Raw genomic sequence first — 18,294 nt, 5'->3', positions numbered from 1 at the left:
GGATTAGGAGGAGATAGATCTGAGGTGGAAGGAGCGGCGCGGGAGATCGGGCTTCGGGCGCGTGCACCGCAGTTTGACAAACGTAAGGAGAAACGAAGATCAGAGAGAAGAGGCATTAAAAATACAGAGGATCACTCTGAATCCAAGTTCTATTTTACTCTGAGGCATCGACTGAATGAGGTTTTCATTTAATGTCACGGTTTTCGTTATAAAAAGGTCGTTTATCGTGTTTTAGAGTTTAAAGACCAGAGAACGATCATGAAAATGTGTTTTATCTTCTACAAGTCACGATTAAATAAGGAAACGAGACAAAGTGTGGGACAAAATGTCTTCCGCTCTCATCTCAGGTTTGAGCGCCTCATTGAGCGAAAAAGAAAGAAAAATGCCAAATGTTCAAATTTGACTTGTGTTCATAGTTTAGAGACTTTAAAGTACTTATTATTCCACTATAACAGAAGTAAATCATCGTCTTACATTTAGTTCAGTGTAAACTGTAAAACTGATCTAAAAGTGCTCAATTCAAACAGATCCAGCAACTGCTTGCTCAAAACTGGAGAATTGCTAAGCCCCGCCTCTTCAGCACAAGCCCCGCCTCTTCAGCACAAGCCCCGCCTCTTCAGCACAAGCTCCTCCTCTTCAGAACAAGCCCCGCCTCTTCAGCACAAGCTCCTCTTCAGAACTAGCCCCGCCTCTTCAGCACAAGCCCCGCCTCTTCAGCACAAGCTCCTCCTCTTCAGAACAAGCCCCGCCTCTTCAGCACAAGCTCCTCCTCTTCAGAACAAGCCCCGCCTCTTCAACACAAGCTCCTCTTCAGAACTAGCCCCGCCTCTTCAACACAAGCCCCACCTCTTCAGAACAAGCTCCTCCTCTTCAGAACTAGCCCCGCCTCTTCAACACAAGCCCCACCTCTTCAGCACAAGCTCCTCCTCTTCAGAACTAGCCCCGCCTCTTCAACACAAGCTCCCCTTCAGAACTAGCCCCGCCTCTTCAACACAAGCCCCACCTCTTCAGCACAAGCTCCTCCTCTTCAGAACTAGCCCCGCCTCTTCAACACAAGCCCCACCTCTTCAGAACAAGCCCCGCCTCTTAAGAACAAGCCCCGCCTCTTCAACACAAGCCCCGCCTCTTCAACACAAGCCCCGCCTCTTGAGTGATGTTTTCACCATAAAAGGAGCAGATTGTCCATGACAAACAAGAAAAAAAACAAGTGAAGCACTGAATACTGTTAATCTGAAGTCAATTACATTATAATTATGAAACTTACACGAATATTAGAGACGGCCACATATTAACGGCTGTGATTGAGAAAATAAGATCATTTAATTAAAAAAATATACATTACACAATTGAAATAAATACATTAATAAAGACATTTTATTTTATTTTTAAGATTTAACAAATTGTTTGGGAAACTAATACAGCATCAACACTTCCTCCTGGAGTCTCACTTTGAGCCTCAGCGTTTATAAAACTTTCTTTCCCAGAACATTCCCACATTGAAACGGCTCCATCTTGTGGCCTGACGCTTGTGATGCACTCGACACATTAGAAAGAACGAGACAAGTTTATTATAGTCAAAGTGTTTATTCTTTGGTAATAAATAGTGACTTTTGTGAGTTTGTACAAAGTGGAAATAAATTAAGTGGAGTTTTGTTAAAAAAGTGTTTTCACTTGAGTTTTGTGTAAAGTCAGCACCGAGTGTCTTTCCTGTGGGTCCCTGGAACACACAACCACAACCTCCATTAGCACTTAGACTGCAGCGAGCCACCACCAGAGCCATGAACCGCCGCGGCGAGAGAGAGAGACGCGAGAGCCAGCCTCCACCGCGAGAGTCAGAGCGAGCCACCACCACGAGAGTCAGAGCGAGCCACCACCACGAGAGTCAGAGCGAGCCACCACCGCCACTGTGAGAGTCAGAGCGAGCCATCACCACCACCGCAAGAGTCAGAGCCGTGAGCCACCGCAAGAGCCAGAGCCGCGGCGAGAGAGAGAGACGCGAGAGCCAGCCACCACCACGAGAGTCAGAGCGAGCCACCACCGCCACTGTGAGAGTCAGAGCGAGCCATCACCACCACCACGAGAGTCAGAGCCGTGAGCCACCGCAAGAGCCATGAACCGCCGCGAGAGCCAGAGCCGCGGCGAGAGAGAGAGACGCGAGAGCCAGCCTCCACCGCGAGAGTCAGAGCGAGCCACCACCGCGAGAGTCAGAGCGAGCCACCACCACGAGAGTCAGAGCGAGCCACCACCGCCACTGTGAGAGTCAGAGCGAGCCATCACCACCACCGCAAGAGTCAGAGCCGTGAGCCACCGCAAGAGCCAGAGCCGCGGCGAGAGAGAGAGACGCGAGAGCCAGCCACCACCACGAGAGTCAGAGCGAGCCACCACCGCCACTGTGAGAGTCAGAGCGAGCCATCACCACCACCACGAGAGTCAGAGCCGTGAGCCACCGCAAGAGCCATGAACCGCCGCGAGAGCCAGAGCCGCGGCGAGAGAGAGAGACGCGAGAGCCAGCCTCCACCGCGAGAGTCAGAGCGAGCCATCACCACCACCGCAAGAGTCAGAGCCGTGAGCCACCGCAAGAGCCAGAGCCGCGGCGAGAGAGAGAGACGCGAGAGCCAGCCACCACCACGAGAGTCAGAGCGAGCCACCACCGCCACTGTGAGAGTCAGAGCGAGCCATCACCACCATCACGAGAGTCAGAGCCGTGAGCCACCGCAAGAGCCATGAACCGCCGCGAGAGCCAGAGCCGCGGCGAGAGAGAGAGACGCGAGAGCCAGCCTCCACCGCGAGAGTCAGAGCGAGCCACCACCACGAGAGTCAGAGCGAGCCACCACCGCGAGAGTCAGAGCGAGCCACCACCACGAGAGTCAGAGCGAGCCACCACCGCCACTGTGAGAGTCAGAGCGAGCCATCACCACCACCGCAAGAGTCAGAGCCGTGAGCCACCGCAAGAGCCAGAGCCGCGGCGAGAGAGAGAGACGCGAGAGCCAGCCACCACCACGAGAGTCAGAGCGAGCCACCACCGCCACTGTGAGAGTCAGAGCGAGCCATCACCACCACCACGAGAGTCAGAGCCGTGAGCCACCGCAAGAGCCATGAACCGCCGCGAGAGCCAGAGCCGCGGCGAGAGAGAGAGACGCGAGAGCCAGCCTCCACCGCGAGAGTCAGAGCGAGCCATCACCACCACCGCAAGAGTCAGAGCCGTGAGCCACCGCAAGAGCCAGAGCCGCGGCGAGAGAGAGAGACGCGAGAGCCAGCCACCACCACGAGAGTCAGAGCGAGCCACCACCGCCACTGTGAGAGTCAGAGCGAGCCATCACCACCATCACGAGAGTCAGAGCCGTGAGCCACCGCAAGAGCCATGAACCGCCGCGAGAGCCAGAGCCGCGGCGAGAGAGAGAGACGCGAGAGCCAGCCTCCACCGCGAGAGTCAGAGCGAGCCACCACCACGAGAGTCAGAGCGAGCCACCACCACGAGAGTCAGAGCGAGCCACCACCGCGAGAGTCAGAGCGAGCCACCACCACGAGAGTCAGAGCGAGCCACCACCGCCACTGTGAGAGTCAGAGCGAGCCATCACCACCACCGCAAGAGTCAGAGCCGTGAGCCACCGCAAGAGCCAGAGCCGCGGCGAGAGAGAGAGACGCGAGAGCCAGCCACCACCACGAGAGTCAGAGCGAGCCACCACCGCCACTGTGAGAGTCAGAGCGAGCCATCACCACCACCACGAGAGTCAGAGCCGTGAGCCACCGCAAGAGCCATGAACCGCCGCGAGAGCCAGAGCCGCGGCGAGAGAGAGAGACGCGAGAGCCAGCCTCCACCGCGAGAGTCAGAGCGAGCCATCACCACCACCGCAAGAGTCAGAGCCGTGAGCCACCGCAAGAGCCAGAGCCGCGGCGAGAGAGAGAGACGCGAGAGCCAGCCACCACCACGAGAGTCAGAGCGAGCATCGTCGGGAGAGTCGTCGGGAGTCGTCGTCTTACCCTGTGAGAGTGGAAGTGATTTCTTGTGCAGGTTCAGGTGATGTGCTCGTGTTAAATCATTTTTTAAACTTTCAACGTTGCGTCCGGGAGTCGATTTCCAGAGCTTTTCTGTGAGAGACAGAATGACGCGTCAACATTAAACGACCACGTTGACCCGTTCAGGAGCGATAACGGTGACCGGACTCACCCGTTTGCCACGTGTGCGCGCCGAGCTCCTGGCTCGACGCCGCGGCGCAGTTCTCGTCCGTTCCCCTGATGGCGTTTCCATGGGGACAGTGGTAAATCCTGTGCCACTGGCTTTGCGGCGGTTCTCCACAGGCGCAGCCCCGTTCCCTCGCCTTCGAGTAACTCCCCGAACTCTTCTCCGCGCGGTTTGGCCGTTTGGAAGCCGGCGGCCTCTTCATCTCCCGCCTCATCTCCTCCAGCAGTCGCCACTTGTAGCCGTTTTCGGACAGCTCCCCGTCCATTTCCATCCTGGCGTCGGGACTCGACCCTTTCCTGGCGAAGCGTTTATCCGCGTGCCCCTTGCAAGCGTCGCACGTCGGCAGAATCGCCTCGTTCCACGCTTGGAAGGGCGTCGCTTTGCGCTTCGGCACCTGCGCGGGACTCGTGGACGTCTTGTACATCCGCTGCTTGCTCAAACATCGGGTGCAAAGTCGCTGACCCTTCGTCGCGCGAGACGCAAACGAGTTTTCGTTGAAGCTTCGGCCGACGCAGCATTCGTGGTCGGACAAGCTCCTCCGGTCCGCTTTTCCTTTGGGTTTATACCTTTCTTTTGGCTTCCGGATCGCAGTCGCCTCTTTGAATTCCGCGTCGAGCTTTCTGCGTCTTTCCGGCACGTCGAAGCTTCTGCTGAACGTCTGCTTGTTTAGCTTTTGAGGAGTCGGCGGCATCCGGCGGTAGCGGACGCTTTCGAAATCAGCCAACCAGCTTGCGGATGGCAGATACGCCGGCAAAGACTCAAACGAGGTGTCTTGATGGTCTTGTAGGTTGACATCTAGTGGAGAATCATCGGACAGCAGGTTTTGTGAACTTTTAGGAGAGATTTGGCTGTAAACGTAAGCTCGTTTGGAGACTTCGTGACTCTGCGATTCGACGATAGGCCTTTCAAAAGTCGGGACTATATCTTCCAACTCTTCGCTCATCGTTTCTGGCAGATGAGCAATCGGCACGACCTTGTCTTGGACGTTCTCCTTTCTCGTGATCAGCATTTCAGTTGACGGGACTTCACGGGGCAAAGCTTCGTTGCACGAATCCATTATATATTCGGGAGATGGCACCAAAGTGTCGTCCATAGACCAAACCGAACACTCATTTCGTTGCAATTCCGCCAAGTATTTTGCGTTGAACGGAAGACGTACAACTTTAAGATTTTTGCTGTTGCGCATAGCCTCGACTTCGGCGGCCGTCTTGATCCTGGAACGATTTGTAAGCGTGGTTTCCGATTCAGCGCTTTCGTCATTGGCGCTCGGACTCACGATTAGAAGAATATCCCGGCACGGCTGTGGAGACTTGTCGTTTTCGCTTTCCGCGTTGACAATTGGCAGGTTCTCGTCTGCTATCGAACTATTTTGGACGATCGAACTGCAATGGACGACATCCTGCGCGAATCTCCTGGACAGCTCCGACGTTTCGTGCAGAACTTGTAGACCTGCCGGCGACGCGCGACATTCGATCCTCACCTCCGAGGTCTCGATCACGAAGCCGCTTTTTTGCGGCGTCGCGTTGGGTGTCGCCGGCGCCAGCTCGTTCAGCGCTAAAGTGCCGTCGTCTTTCTGAACGGACGCGGCTGTGGAAAGATTGGCGGAGTCTTTGGAGGTTTCCGACGGGTTTGAGCCGGTGCACTGAGCGGGAGGGAAGGGTTCGGTCTGGACTTGGCAGCTGGTCACGTCTCTCGCGGGCACGTTCTGTTGATAGCGCAGGCGTCTGGAGTGGTAGGCCATGGACTGGTAGTAGTGCGGGTTGAGCATGCGTCTGTAGTCCATGAGGTGGTGATGCGTGTGCGGCATCACGAAGCCCGGCGCCTCCACGTACGGGGCGGGCGGGAAGTGCGGCATCAGCGGAAAACCGAACCCTGGAAGAGACGACCACATGCCAAGTGTCAGGGGAACGTGACATCAAGATGCTTCAAGTTTGACTAGACGAGGCAATTGTCGTTGATCTTTTTATGTCCAGTAGGTCTTTACTATGAAACACATTTAGTCACAATTTAAAGTAAAAGTTCAATCATAAACGTTTCACCAGAATAATCTGAGTTTTAGAGACTTCAAATAGTGTTAAAGTGGAACAAGTTGGACAGTAAAAACTTAGACTTAAACCATAAAGACAACATTTAAAAAACATGTTTAAAGTTTGTCCTTGAACACAGTTAAGTGACTTTGCAACAGCAACATCTGCACTGGGAAAATACGACTTAATTCAGGAGTAGATTTTGACGGTTCTAAAATGTATTGTTTTACTAAGAATAAAGAAAAGATTGTCTCACTTGAAATGCTCCTGCTCTTAAAGGTGGTATGGACGATTTTTTTCTCACATTTCCTCGTGGCGTGGATACATCATTTGTCCTGCCACGTATCAATCATAAATCATAAATAATCATAAAATAAAAACGCACGTGTGTGTTGTATCGGTCCGCACGGGGGAGTGCGCATGCGCACTTCCGCCTGCGTGCTCAAATCGCCGAAAAATCATCCATACCGCCTTTAAATAAGAAAAATTGTTTTATTGGCAAATTGTATTTAAAGACAGTAAAAATAGAACTAAACCCAAATAAATATGACTTAATTCAAGCACTTTTTAATACAGGATCTTATTCAAGTTTTCCATTTTCCCCAGTGTGAATACAAAATATTACAACCTAGAGAAACACGTTAGGTTTTATTACACGGAATATTTAGTTTTCTATGTAAATATCAGATTTATATAATTCATGTCGCGCCCCAGAAAAGATGAGACTTTACGTGGGACGAGGGGGCGGAGCTTCAGGCCAAACGTTTCCACAAACACTTTTGAACTTCAAAATATTATTTTATCAGTCGAATAGTCCAAGTAATAATATGGTGAATATATTCATATTGCTCTGAGGTGTAAAACACAGAATTATGTATTATTTAATCTAAAATATTTATACATGTTAAATTTTAATAAAACTTAGTTAAATTGTAGGAACATTTTACAATAAAAGTTTGACGCATAACTGAAGGCTTCAAGATGAATATAAATGACAATCATATACTTTTAATAATGTTATTGTGATATAAAAGTTTGTGTTTCAGAAATATGTCATTATTAAATGATCGTTTTATATCCGCGGTTAATCGAACAGAACTCTGAAGTGACAGACTCACCGAACCCCGGGAACCCTCCGTAGTACGGCCCGTAGTTCGGGCCGTAGTTGAGCGGCACGGCCAGCGGCAGCGGCCACTGCACCGGGAGGAACTGCGGCTGCGGGGGCTGCACGTAGAAGAACGGCTTATGATGCGTGTGCGGCCCCGGGCCCGGAGCCGCACCGGGGCCCGGGGCCACGCCGGGGCCGTGGCTTTGGCCGGGCCCGTGCGTGGTGCTCGGGCCCGGGACGTACGGCTGCTGCTGGTTCACGGTGAACGGATCCATGACGAGGCGCGGGAGGAACGTTTGGTCTGAAACGTGTTCAAAGTTTCCAGGACAAACTAACGGGCCGGTCACGTGTCTGTGCGGTTTGATTAGGACGAGCGGCAGCCTCGCGCGGGCCTAACGCGCGGCCCTGGGGCGCCTCTGATTGGCTGTGGAAGGTGGCGCACGTGACAGAATTAAAACCGTTTTTATTGGCCCAGTTTATCAAACAATAAGGGGCCTCTCGGGTCCCCTCTGTGTCAGATACCCTCCCATTGGCCCCTCATTTCATCCACATCTGATCAGAGAGACTCTCCATGTGGGACATACAGAGCTGTCACTCATTCTGTCAAATCCATCATTCTCAGGCTCAGTTTAGTCTCCAAACACAGAAACAAAAATGAAAAATTAAAAGGACGAGTCGATCAGCCGATCCTCCAGGGTCAGCATCACAGAGGGTCCAGAGGGTCAGCATCACAGAGGGTCCAGAGGGTCAGCTTCACAGAGGGTCCAGAGGGTCAGCATCACAGAGGGTCCAGAGGGTCAGCATCACAGAGGGTCCAGAGGGTCAGCTTCACAGAGGGTCCAGAGGGTCAGCTTCACAGAGGGTCCAGAGGGTCAGCTTCACAGAGACTCCAGAGGGTCAGCTTCACAGAGGGTCCAGAGGGTCAGCATCACAGAGGCTCCAGAGGGTCAGCTTCACAGAGGCTCCAGAGGGTCAGCTTCACAGAGGCTCAGCTTCACAGAGGCTTAGCTTCAGAGGCTCAGCTTCACAGAGGCTCCAGAGGGTCAGCTTCACAGAGGCTCCAGAGGGTCAGCTTCACAGAGGCTCCAGAGGGTCAGCTTCACAGAGGGTCAGCTTCACAGAGGCTCCAGAGGGTCAGCTTCACAGAGGCTCCAGAGGGTCAGCTTCACAGAGGCTCCAGAGGGTCAGCTTCACAGAGGCTCAGCTTCACAGAGGCTCCAGAGGGTCAGCTTCACAGAGGCTCAGCTTCACAGAGGCTCCAGAGGGTCAGCTTCACAGAGGGTCAGCTTCACAGAGGCTCCAGAGGGTCAGCTTCACAGAGGCTCCAGAGGCTCAGCTTCACAGAGGGTCAGCTTCACAGAGGCTCCAGAAAATCATGTCCAAAAATCCACTTTTTGGACATGATTTTTGGCCTCTGAGTTTTCCTAAGCCATTTTAGCCCCTCAGTGCCTCACTCCCTCACAAGTCCTTTAGTTTGGCATTTCATGTTTCAGAACATACAAACTGCTTATGAAACTAAATTCATCTGCAGCACTGCGTTTGGTGCCATTTACTGGCTGCAGTGGGAATTACACCTAATCAACTGGAAAGTTGTCACTTGTACTGATCGTGATTAGCTGAAGAAACGCAGAGAAATCCAGAGATGATTTACAGACTCGTCATTTAGCTTATGTGAAGAAAAATGTGGATGTGGGCGGGGCTAGGGGGTGGGTGAAAACACTGAAGCCTCAATTGAACGATAAAAACAGTGCGACCTCAGAGCGACCTCAGTGCGACCTCAGTGCGACCTCAGTGCGACCTCAGTGCGACCTCAAGCTTGTTCATGAGTCACTGGAAGAATGACTTTCACAGATCAAACCTCGTCATTAAATTAAACATAATTTACTGCCAGAAGAATCAATACTAAACACGTCACATGTTTCACTCACAAAAGACACAAGATATTCCATCTTTATTGATCTTTATTGACTCCGCCCCCAGCGGCTCACCTCCTCGTCCCGTCTGTGACTTCATATGAATCGTGCCAAGGCAGTGTCTCTGCAGAAATCTATACTTTATATTTATTCATCTTTTAAACCTAAATACGCCTCGTGTGCCGTGCGCTTCACCTCGTGCCACAAATGTAACCCCATCTTCAGCCTTTGGGGGCCTGAAAGAGAAAACAACAAGGGGTTCATCACAACAAGGGGTTCATCAAGAAAACACATTTCATTAACTAAGAATGAGCTTCTGCGACGATGCGACATGACACGCACGCTGAAGAGTACATGTAAAATACAAATATATACAAACATAGAATAAATATACAATTAAAGGATTTTTGTTTAAATGTCGATTGGAAGAAACCAAATATATTTCTGCAAACGGGAATATCCTCCTCAAAAGGCAGATTCTTTTACTTTTCTCAGGACATTTTCAAATCATTTAAGATATACATTATGTGCTTGTGTAGTAATCAATGTTTTTTGGGGGATTATTAAAAGTATATAATCAGAAAAGAGCTAATATACAGATTCATCTTGAAGTCACAGATGTCCCCCTTTTGTTTGCACTGGCTTTTAGCAACTATTACTTTATATTGCTTTAGTTTTAAATGTGCTTCATAAACCGCACTCACAGTTAAACTTCACTTGGGTTGGGGACGTCAACACTGAGCGTCCCTCATGGCGGCGCCTGGGACACATTTGGAAGCAGTTTATTTCATTTTCCTGTAATTAATCCACATCAATATTATAATCATCAGACCTCTGTCCCAGGGCGGCGGCGGCTCGTCCTCGTCGTCTCTGGGTCTGTGGTACATCACCTTCCTCTGAGGCAGCTCTGAACCAAGAGGAACACCAAGAGTCAGCCAGTTTAATATGCAAATGAAGAGTAATCAGATAAATCACATGTTTGAAGACTGTGGGAAACAATTTAAGCAGGAAAAAAGAAAAGCCAGAACAAAAATCAGAACAAAATTACATTTGACCTGATTCAATGTCTTTTAAGCCCCTGTGATGGTCTCATGCGTGTTTGAGGTGCGCCCCCTGCTGTCTTTAGACGGAAAGCCTTGAAGACAACTCTCCTGAGAAACCCTGGCTCTTTTTTTTTATATTTGGCAATGTGAAATGTTTTGTTGTGATTATACTATATCTTATTATGATAAAAGGGGGGGGGGAATCTTTTGACTATTTTCACAAGGAAGCTGCAGGGGGCGCTCTATCACCAAAGTGACTTAGTTCTGCTTCGTCAAATACGACCTTGGACTAAACAGGACATATACACTGGACAAAACTGATATTTGTTTTTAAAAAAGGAAAAACCTTTCTTTAAATGAGAATGTCTGAGACACAACCTCCCCTCAGTCTATAACCACCTCATAAAACCTCGGCAGAAATCAAAATCAGATCAAATGTTCCACAGAAAAAGAAATGATACAGCGCCAAGAACAGAACCTCAAAAGGCCCAAACTGAGGGCCTGAAACCATCTGTTGTGAACAAGGACAGGGCGAGTTTCAGGTATAACTCCTCCCCCTTGAGCGCAGGACCAATCAGAGCTCAGGAGGGTGTAAATGCTGCTGCTCAGAACATTTCCATCAGTTTGAGTGTTTGTCTGAACCTTGTCGCGGCGGCAGGGCGTTGTTCTTCCGTCTCACCGCGGCGGCGCTCCATCTGCCCTGCTCAGACGCCGGCTCATCTCTAGACGGACGCTCTGCGGAGACGCAAGGTCAACGTTTAGTTCTTCTGACGTGTTCAACTCCGACCCGTCCACCTTAAAGACCGTTCAGCTCCGACCCGTCCACCTTAAAGACCCTTCAGCTCCGACCCGTCCACCTTAAAGACCCTTCAGCTCCGACCCGTCCACCTTAAAGACCCTTCAGCTCCGACCCGTCCACCTTAAAGACCCTTCAGCTCCGACCCGTCCACCTTAAAGACCCTTCAGCTCCGACCCGTCCACCTTAAAGACCCTTCAGCTCTTACCCGGGCAGACCCTGTGCCCCCCTCTTACCCGGGCAGACCCTGTGCCTCCCTCTTACCCGGGCAGACCCTGTGCCCCCCTCTTACCCGGGCAGACCCTGTGCCCCCCTCTTACCCGGGCAGACCCTGTGCCCCCCTCTTACCCGGGCAGACCCTGTGCCCCCCCTCTTACCCGGGCAGACCCTGTGCCCCCCCCTCTTACCCGGGCAGACCCTGTGCCCCCCCCTCTTACCCGGGCAGACCCTGTGCCCCCCCCTCTTACCCGGGCAGACCCTGTGCCCCCCCCTCTTACCCGGGCAGACCCTGTGCCCCCCCTCTTACCCGGGCAGACCCTGTGCCCCCCCTCTTACCCGGGCAGACCCTGTGCCCCCCTCTTACCCGGGCAGACCCTGTGCCCCCCTCTTACCCGGGCAGACCCTGTGCCCCCCCTCTTACCCGGGCAGACCCTGTGCCCCCCCTCTTAGCCGGGCAGACCCTGTGCCCCCCCCTCTTACCCGGGCAGACCCTGTGCCCCCCCTCTTACCCGGGCAGACCCTGTGCCCCCCTCTTACCCGGGCAGACCCTGTGCCCCCCCTCTTACCCGGGCAGACCCTGTGCCCCCCCTCTTACCCGGGCAGACCCTGTGCCCCCCCTCTTACCCGGGCAGACCCTGTGCCCCCCCTCTTACCCGGGCAGACCCTGTGCCCCCCCTCTTACCCGGGCAGACCCTGTGCCCCCCCTCTTACCCGGGCAGACCCTGTGCCCCCCCTCTTACCCGGGCAGACCCTGTGCCCCCCTCTTACCCGGGCAGACGCTGTGCCCCCCTCTTACCCAGGCAGACCCTGTGCCCCCCTCTTACCCGGGCAGACCCTGTGGCGCTCCTTCTCTGTGCCCTCCTCTTCCTGGGCGTCTCCCCTCTCCTGGTTCTGGTCGGTGGGTTCAGCCGGGTCTCTGGTGGGTCCTCGCCTGGACCAGGACTTTGTGAGTCTCGGGGGGAGGGGCTGAGTCTTCCTGGCGCCCGTGTGTTTCCGGACCACCACTCGAACGGGCTGCTCACCTCGTCCGTACCTGAAGCCAACGCAGGAAAACGAGGTGATCATTAACGACCTTGACGCCGGGGGCAAAGGAGAAAGCCCCTCGTTATGACCGACCCCAGGACCAACACGGCACCGGGTTCATCATTTATTAGTTTATAAATGTGTCAATCACAGTCGTTTATTGGGGTCCCGAATCTGGAAGTTGTTTAAGAATAAAATCCAACTTCACTTTTTAGTTTTTAGAGTTGAAATCATTTTACCACATCGTTTTTCATTGTATGTTTTATTATTACCACAGGATAAAGTATAAAATAGTTGGTCTTTTTGATTAGAGCGTGAGCTTCAACTCAGGTGCGGACCCCCCAAAACAACATGACCGTTACAAAACATTGGAAATAAGGTTCAACTGTACAGATTTGATTAGTTTGTGTCATCTGACCCAGTTTTCACTAAAAACACAGCGAGTGTCTTTGAACTCACAGCAATGAAAGGCTTCATGTCAAACTAAATGTGGAGTAAATTTATAAAACGCAACCAAAGACTCGGCGGCTTCGATGTCAGCCTGATCGAAAGTGTTGTCGTTTTCTATCTCTCAAGAACAAACTGAACCGTAAAAACTGAATTGGTGAAGCTCCATTTGTCTCTTTGGCCACGCCCTTCACCAGAGCTCAGGACGTCGATACAAGACCTTCATCGCCCTTAAGGACGACGAAGGTGTACGGAGGTTCATTAGTCCCAAACGCTGTCACTTTATTTGATCTCTTTATATTTATATGCAGCAGACTTTTAATAACTTGTATTTATTGAAGTTTGGATTGTGTCATGAACCAAAGACAAATTTTCACTTCGATCGCCGATAAAGTTAGAGTTAAAGTAAAATTATTTCCTTTCTATCAAACAGACGTCATTCTGGAGTGCTTTTACCTCGGGTCGTCGTCTGAGTCCAGCCCCTCATCCAGGTACATCTTGGTGCAGTGGCCTTTGCTCCTGGCAGCCGCTCCCCTGGGCAGGCCCTTCCCGCAGCAGGCGCACACAAACCTCTTCGACCCGATGGCCCAGATCTCGTCCACCTCCTCCGCCGCCAGCCTCCTGCCGCCGGCGTACACGTGCCTCGGAATCAGCTCCACCTCATCCAGATCCGTGGAGAACATCTCGTCTCTGGAGGAGAGCTCGTCCAACGACGGGCTCAGGACGCTCAGTCGCTCGTGCGTCGACTGCATCGACAGGTAGTTGTAGCAATACGGATCCCGGGCAAGACGGCCGATCCCTTTCGCCTCCGACGCCAACTCAAACGGCAACTTTAGAATCTGGAAACTTAAGTCTATTTGGAGATCCTTGGAGGCCACTTTTTCCTCTAGATCGACAGCTTCATCACATTTTTGTTGCTCGTTTAACACGTCACAAGTCTGTACGTTCTGATCCGTCGCGGCGGTATCTGTTTGAATACCCGCGACGTCTTCGATGGGCACGACTTGCTCCTCGGCAGCCTTCTCGTCGCTTTCCTCTTGCATAGACGAGCTGTCAAGCGGCAGTTCCTCTTCGGCGTCTCCCGCCCAGCATCCTCGCGGAGAGGACGCGTCCAGACTCCTGTGGCTCGAATCGCCGTTGTAGACCGCGAGCGTGGAAAAGGTCGACCTCGGCGTCTCCAGGCAGCTTTCGTTTCTGCCCGCGTCGTGGCAGACAGTTTGCCGTTCCCCCCTCTTCTCCTCCGCGGGCGAGAACATGGCGGACGACTGCGACGCCACGCCCGAATCCAGCTCGCGGTCCGCCCCTTGGCATTCGCCGGCTTGCATTTTGTCCAGGCACTCGATGAGCTTGGTGATGGCGTCGCTCGGGTCGGTCTGCGCTTCTGAGCAGGCGGTCTCTCGGTGTCCAGGGGGCGGCGGCGGCGGCGGCTGGTGGCGGGCGAAGTTGTCCCAGTGAGGGGCGGGGAAGCGGGGCTCGAACATGCGGCGGTAGTCCACCGGGTAGAGCGGCGCCTGCGGGAAAACGAAGCCCGGGTACTGCATGTACTGGTACGGGTTTGGGCAAGGGCGACCGAAGTTGAAACCTGTGAAGGAAACGAAGGAAACGCAAATACAACGTGGTCAACACGACGAACCCTCAAGACACGACGGACACTCAAGACACGACGGACCCTCAAGACACGACGGACCCTCAAGACACGACGGACACTCAAGACACGACGGACACTCAAGACACGACGGACACTCAAGACACGACGGACACTCAAGACACGACGGACACTCAAGACACGACGGACACTCAAGACACGACGGACACTCAAGACACGACGGACACTCAAGACACGACGGACACTCAAGACACGACGGACACTCAAGACACGACGGACACTCAAGACACGACGGACACTCAAGACACGACGGACACTCAAGACACGACGGACACTCAAGACACGACGGACACTCAAGACACGACGGACACTCAAGACACGACGGACACTCAAGACACGACGGACACTCAAGACACGACGGACACTCAAGACACGACGGACACTCAAGACACGACGGACACTCAAGACACGACGGACACTCAAGACACGACGGACACTCAAGACACGACGGACACTCAAGACACGACGGACACTCAAGACACGACGGACACTCAAGACACGACGGACACTCAAGACACGACGGACACTCAAGACACGACGGACACTCAAGACACGACGGACACTCAAGACACGACGGACACTCAAGACACGACGGACACTCAAGACACGACGGACACTCAAGACACGACGGACACTCAAGACACGACGGACACTCAAGACACGACGGACACTCAAGACACGACGGACACTCAAGACACGACGGACACTCAAGACACGACGGACACTCAAGACACGACGGACACTCAAGACACGACGGACACTCAAGACACGACGGACACTCAAGACACGACGGACACTCAAGACACGACGGACACTCAAGGCACGACGGACACTCAAGACACGACGGACACTCAAGACACGACGGACACTCAAGACACGACGGACACTCAAGGCACGACGGACACTCAAGACACGACGGACACTCAAGACGAACACTCAAGACACGACGGACACTCAAGGCACGACGGACACTCAAGGCACGACGGACACTCAAGGCACGACGGACACTCAAGGCACGACGGACACTCAAGACACGACGGACACTCAAGACGAACACTCAAGACACGACGGACACTCAAGGCACGACGGACACTCAAGGCACGACGGACACTCAAGACACGACGGACACTCAAGACGAACACTCAAGACACGACGGACACTCAAGACACGACGGACACTCAAGGCACGACGGACACTCAAGGCACGACGGACACTCAAGGCACGACGGACACTCAAGGCACGACGGACACTCAAGGCACGACGGACACTCAAGACACGACGGACACTCAAGACACGACGGACACTCAAGACACGACGGACACTCAAGGCACGACGGACACTCAAGACGAACACTCAAGACACGACGGACACTCAAGACACGACGGACACTCAAGACACGACGGACACTCAAGACACGACGGACACTCAAGACACGACGGACACTCAAGACACGACGGACACTCAAGACACGACGGACACTCAAGACACGACGGACACTCAAGACACGACGGACACTCAAGACACGACGGACACTCAAGACACGACGGACACTCAAGACACGACGGACACTCAAGACACGACGGACACTCAAGACACGACGGACACTCAAGACACGACGGACACTCAAGACACGACGGACACTCAAGACACGACGGACACTCAAGGCACGACGGACACTCAAGGCACGACGGACACTCAAGGCACGACGGACACTCAAGACACGACGGACACTCAAGGCACGACGAGGGCCAATCTTTAGCCTAAGATTCTTTAGGCCAAACAAATGATCCATCTCAAGGTTTTTATTTCTAACACTTAAACGCAAAGAGGACATTTCTTTCACAGGTTTGTGTCAAAACAGTGGGGGACATTTGTAGTCAACTTAAAAGGACATTGTTTGTGGAAAATGATCAAAATGAGGCCTAATTATATCAACCGACTGTTTCTCTGATCAAGATTGACTGAATTTCTCCCTCTGGAAAGGCTCTCGCTGAAAGCCGTCTGGAAAAGGCTGAACGTCACGATGAATATTTGAATCCCGTCAAATCGTCTCGACAGCGGAACAATCGGGAGAAAACAATCGGGAGAAAACTAAACAAAGACAAAACTAAACTTTGTTGAATTCAAGCTCCAAAATTCAATAATGAATTCAGAAAAAAGCGCAGAAATCTTTACCGCCTCGATGTGCGAGTTCAAAAACAGGCTCCGTCAGCATCGAGCCCAAAATAGGCGTTTCACCTTTGGCTCCGCCCCAAGAACAATACTGCCCTGTGATTGGTCCACCTTCACTTTATTTGCGCCAAGCACTAAAAACATCGAGTTGAGCTCATTAATATTCAGAAACGACATAAATATTGCCTGTGATGCAGAATATCACGTTAGACTGTCACTTCCATCTGAAATATCTTGACTTTCACCAGCCCAACACGGAGCAGTGATCAGAGGGCACAAAACTCGACAATTACTGGTACACCCGACGAAATATATGGTGTTTATGCATGAACTGGCCATAAAAAGATGGTTTTAATGAGGGAGCAGAACTGGACTTACACAAAGCACACTCTGTTTATAATGAATAATGCGGTACAAGCTGGTTATACAGTCAAGAGCGGCATAACTAGACGCTGCTCGTCATAATACGCTAATACTCATACAGATTTTCACATTAATAACATAAACGGACATTTTTACAAGCCTTTTAAAAGCAGCAAATATGTTCTTTGTGAAACTTTGGTATAAAAGGAGGCGTCTCTAGCCGTTACCTCCCGGCAGCCCGTACTGTCCATAAGGGTTGTTCATCTGCCACTGCTGGTACATGTAGTAGGGCTGAGACGGGGGCTGGACGTAGAAGAAGGGTCTCTGGTGGGTCCTCTGCTGCCCCCCGCTGCCCATCGCGTCTGGAGCTTTACTGCCATCTACAGGACAGAGCAGTCACATGCACAAGTCAGAATACAGCATCATAATGAGGCTTTTCGCCTCAGTTCAGGACAAACACACAAATGGAACTGTAAATAATATTGTGAGATAAAGATAAAAATGTAGGCAATTGTTCCCACTGCATTTTATATAATCCTTTAAAAGATAAAGCGATGTTCTCTTCCAGTGTACTTATTCATAATGAGAAAGTATTAATGTCATTAAAAGTCACATTTTAAACAGTCAGTTAAAATAACTTAAAATACAGAAAAATAAAATACATCTTTGCAAAATAGTTATTTAAAATGCTTCTAAAACGTATTAAGCGTCGCTTGGTATCAGTAATTGTAAAAAAATCATTAGATCGTGTCGTTTTTTCCTCACAATAATCGCTAACATTATAAAACCCCTCATTATTAACTAGTGACTATAGTATTTTTCATACATTAGCAGAACATTTTTGTTTAAGTACAAATTAAGTGCCACAAAATATGATTCCGTTTCTCGCATTCATCATTTTAATAAAGGATTTGTCATTGCAGCTAATGTCATTTTCATTTCAAGACTTTCACATTTTTAAAAGTGTGAATGTTTTCAATACCCAAAAGATGTGTTAACTTTTAAGTAAATATGACCCATAAACGTAAAAATTAAATGTTAAATAGCTCTCAGAACTACCTTCCATTTTCGTCTCGTGTTTTTCCTGCTTTTTATGATTAAAACTCTTCTCCCGGGTCCGTTTCCCGGATATAATCAGACACAAACGCGTCCGGGCCGCTCACATGGGCCGTTTCTCCAAAAAATCTGTGAAACGCGAAGGAAATCAGTGAAATACGCGTCACCTGCGGCCCCTGTGGCCCCCGCGTCTCCCGTGGCCCCCGTGACCTCCGCGGCCCCTGCGGCCGCTTCAGGGACCACCAGACAGGGCAGCGGTCCGACATACACAAGTAAAA

At 51.6% G+C, this 18,294-nt stretch overlaps 2 protein-coding genes across 2 annotated transcripts; both read right to left on the bottom strand.

Annotated features, from left to right (window-relative positions):
* Nucleotides 1–1,609: 1,609 nt before the first annotated feature.
* buc2l (bucky ball 2-like) lies at nucleotides 1,610–7,593 on the bottom strand. The gene is made up of 4 exons (XM_072451299.1): nucleotides 7,329–7,593; nucleotides 4,169–6,055; nucleotides 3,982–4,089; nucleotides 1,610–1,717 (listed from the first exon to the last, which is right to left on the bottom strand). The coding sequence occupies exons 1-4, from the start codon at nucleotides 7,591–7,593 to the stop codon at nucleotides 1,689–1,691; spliced, it is 2,289 nt and encodes a 762-aa protein (XP_072307400.1). The 3' UTR covers nucleotides 1,610–1,688.
* A 2,340-nt stretch (nucleotides 7,594–9,933) lies between these two features.
* Nucleotides 9,934–18,068, bottom strand: LOC140364314 (bucky ball-like). The gene is made up of 6 exons (XM_072450412.1): nucleotides 18,020–18,068; nucleotides 17,188–17,340; nucleotides 13,216–14,341; nucleotides 12,114–12,322; nucleotides 10,064–10,138; nucleotides 9,934–9,991 (listed from the first exon to the last, which is right to left on the bottom strand). The coding sequence occupies exons 1-6, from the start codon at nucleotides 18,024–18,026 to the stop codon at nucleotides 9,963–9,965; spliced, it is 1,599 nt and encodes a 532-aa protein (XP_072306513.1). The 5' UTR covers nucleotides 18,027–18,068; the 3' UTR covers nucleotides 9,934–9,962.
* Between the last annotated feature and the right edge of the window lie 226 nt (nucleotides 18,069–18,294).

Source organism: Eucyclogobius newberryi, unplaced genomic scaffold (assembly GCF_026437365.1).
Source record: "Eucyclogobius newberryi isolate DKJ021-1_F unplaced genomic scaffold, fEucNew1.0.hap1 SCAF_18, whole genome shotgun sequence".
NCBI lineage: Eukaryota > Metazoa > Chordata > Actinopteri > Gobiiformes > Gobiidae > Eucyclogobius > Eucyclogobius newberryi.
The sequence above is the reverse complement of the archived record's forward strand: the minus strand, read 5'-3'. Positions and strand labels throughout refer to the sequence as shown.